This window comes from Gekko japonicus, unplaced genomic scaffold (assembly GCF_001447785.1).
Source record: "Gekko japonicus isolate JY-2015 unplaced genomic scaffold, Gekko_japonicus_V1.1 scaffold2770, whole genome shotgun sequence".
Classification (NCBI taxonomy): Eukaryota; Metazoa; Chordata; class Lepidosauria; order Squamata; family Gekkonidae; genus Gekko; species Gekko japonicus.
In genome coordinates, this window is record NW_015159793.1 from 194,085 (window position 1) to 197,051 (window position 2,967).

The window sequence follows — 2,967 nt, forward strand, 5'->3', positions numbered from 1 at the left end:
GGGGGGAGTTACCTGGCTGCTTCTTGCTCCTTGTGGCCCGACTGAGGGCTGCTGGGAGCAGGGGGCGGGGCTTGTTGCATGTGCCTGCCCCCTGGGCAGTTTGGTGTCGTGGTTAAGTGCACGGACTCTAAACTGGGAGAGCCGGGTTTGATTCCCCACTCCTCTACTTGCAGCCGCTGGGTGACCTTGGGCAAGCCGTAGTTTTGATAAGAGCTGTCCTTGAAAAAGAGCAGTTTCTGTCAGAGCTCTCTCAGCCCCACCTACCTCCAAGGTGCCTGTTGTGGGGGGGAGGGAAAGGAGTTTGTCAGCTGCTCTGAGACTCCTTTGGGTAGTGAAGGGCGGGGTATAAATCCAATCTCCTCTTCTTCTTCTTCTCTTACTGCCGGAGCGCCGCTCCTGTGCGCTCCCACAGGAAATGACCCCTGAATATAACAAAGAGGCATGGATATGTCTTAAATCAGTAACTCGCCTGCGTATGTGGGGCACAGCCCCCTGGCATCACCAGCCCCAGGTAGCTAGAATGGGAAAGAGACGGGAAGTGTGGGCGTGACTGCTGACGTGACTACGAAGAGAGGGTCTGCTTCAGTCCAAGGGTTGCCTCCTTCTAACCACCTAGGTAAAAGGTAAAGGTTTCCCTTGCTCGAAAGCCAGTCGAATCCGACTCTAGGGTTGCGGTGCTCATCTCCGTTTCCAAGCCGAAGAGCCAGCGCTGTCCGAAGACGTTTCCGTGGTCATGTGGCCGGCATGACTAAACGCCAAGGCGCACGGAACGCTGTTACCTTCCCACCGAAGTGGTGCCTATTTATCTACTTGCAATTTCTTGCTTTCGAACTGCCAGGTTGGCAGGTGCTGGGGCCAGAGACGGGAGCTCACGCCGTCATGCGGCACCCGGGTCTCGAACTGCTGAACTACTGACCTTCCACAGCCTGCAGTTCAGCGTCTTAACCACTTGAGCCACCGCAGCTCCTCCACCTATCTAACCACCTATCTTCTAGCTCTTGGTTCCCTCCGTGTTTTTCTTCTCCCAGATGCATGCCGGACGGCGCGTGGAGGACCTTCCGACTCCTGCGTTCACCGTGGACCTCGACGTGGTGAAGAAGAACGCGCGGGAGATGACGGAGCGCTTTCGGGCCTTGGGGGTGAACCTGAGGCCTCACATGAAAACCCACAAGACCCTGTGAGTGGCTTCCTTTCGGCTCACCTCTTCTCCGAACCCTTCTGTCATGATCTGTGCAGGACTGGGAGCAAGGCCTAGTGCGGCCTGGTCCCAGGAGAGACCAGTGTGGGAGTGGAAGGCAGGCAGCATACAATCCCCAGAATGCTTAGAGAGGGTTATAGGCAATCCGTTTCCAGAGATTGTGTGAGGAGATTCTGACTTAAGCTGTTAACTGTGGAAAACGGGGTGTTCTTTCGTCTCTCATCTGCAGTCTGCTCTCACAGAGGGGACAGGCTGGTCTGGTGAGAGAGAAAGATCCCTCACTGGTAGCGTAACCTGGCAGGCTGTGGGCCTGGAAGTAGTAACTATTTATTTATTTATTTATTTTATTCAATTTATACCCCGCCCTCCCAGCGATGCGGGCTCAGGGCGGCTTACATGGAGGCAAACGCCATTATAAAACATATATAAAACATATAAAACCATTTAAAATCCCAACAATACAAAAACAATTTTAACAGGTTATTGACTAAAGTGCTCTAGGTGTTCAACATAATATTTCATAGATGGCGTATTTCAACTATTCAGCATCATCTGCTCCAGGGAAATGTTGATGTTCCCTCATCCAGGGCCAGGTAAAGATGGAATAATGGTGATGGTAGTGGCGGCCCCTACTCATACGCCTGGTGGAAGAGCTCCGTCTTACAGGCCCTGCGGAACTGCACAAGGTCCCGCAGGGCCCAGATCTCCTCCGGGAGCTCGTTCCACCAGGTAGGGGCCGCCACCGAGAAAGCCCTGGCCCTGGTAGTGGCCAGCCTGGCCTCTTTGGGGCCTGGGATTACCAGGAGGTGTTGGGTCCCGGACCGAAGTGCTCGCGGGGGAACATATGAGGAAAGGCGGTCCCTTAGCCAAGCGAACTAGGTAGTCATGTTAGGATTGTGTTTATTTTGGCTTCTAGATACTCCTATATCTTTTAAAGCACCTAGTCTTGTTTTCCTTGCCCCAGTACCGTGTCAGTAAACCATTTTGTTTCATTGTTCTCTGCCTGGTCATCACGCCTATAGTTCTCGGCTTAAAAGGGGGCATTTTTGGATGGGCTTGGGAGAGTACCCTGGGCCTTCTCAAGGGACCCGAAGTCCAGAGTGGTGGCAGCGGAAGGTGGCCGGTCCCCCTGGGGGTCATGACACCTTCCCTCTCTGAGTTTGGGCCACGTCTACGGTTGCCAACCTCCAGGTGGTGATGGAGAGCTCCCCGGATTACACCCGTTCTCCAGGTAAAAGAGGTCAGTCCCCTTGGAGAAAAATGGCTGCTTTGGAGGGTGTTTCAGATTGACCCAGGCACTGAGAGAGGAGGGGTCACCCAAAGCCACTTACTGAGTAACTGAAATTTAGGTTTGCCAGGTTGGAAAATTCCTGGAGGTTTGGCGGGGTGGGGTGGGGGGGAGAGCCTGGGGAAGGTGAGGTTTGGGGAGGGGAAGACCCTCAGTTGGGTATAATGCTGCAGAGTCCAACCTCCCAAGCAGCCGTTTTCACCCGGGGGATCTGATCTCTGTCGCCTGGAGATCAACTGTAATCCCAGGTAGAGATGTGAAGGCCCCGGGAAAAACCCGAAAAATTCGGGGGGGAAACAGAGTTTTTTCAGGTTTTTTCCTGAAGCCTTTTTTGGTTTTTTCTGAAAAATTGAAAAAAGAAAAGACAAAAAAATTGATTATAGAACATTTTATTTTAACGTGATGAATGAAATATTTTAAGACAAGGTGTCCAAATATTTTCCAAATCATTTCTAAAAAATATGTATGGTATCAGATGGGT

The 2,967-nt window shown here is 52.3% G+C and overlaps 1 protein-coding gene across 1 annotated transcript in view; it reads left to right on the forward strand.

Moving 5' to 3' along the window:
• The window catches only part of LOC107107103 (D-threo-3-hydroxyaspartate dehydratase-like), a 28,265-nt gene that overhangs the window by 1,774 nt on the left and 23,524 nt on the right, over nucleotides 1–2,967 (forward strand). The window contains exon 2 of the mRNA XM_015407342.1: nucleotides 1,029–1,177. Within this exon, the coding sequence (XP_015262828.1) occupies nucleotides 1,029–1,177 (149 nt within the window). The remainder of the gene's footprint in view (nucleotides 1–1,028; nucleotides 1,178–2,967) is intronic.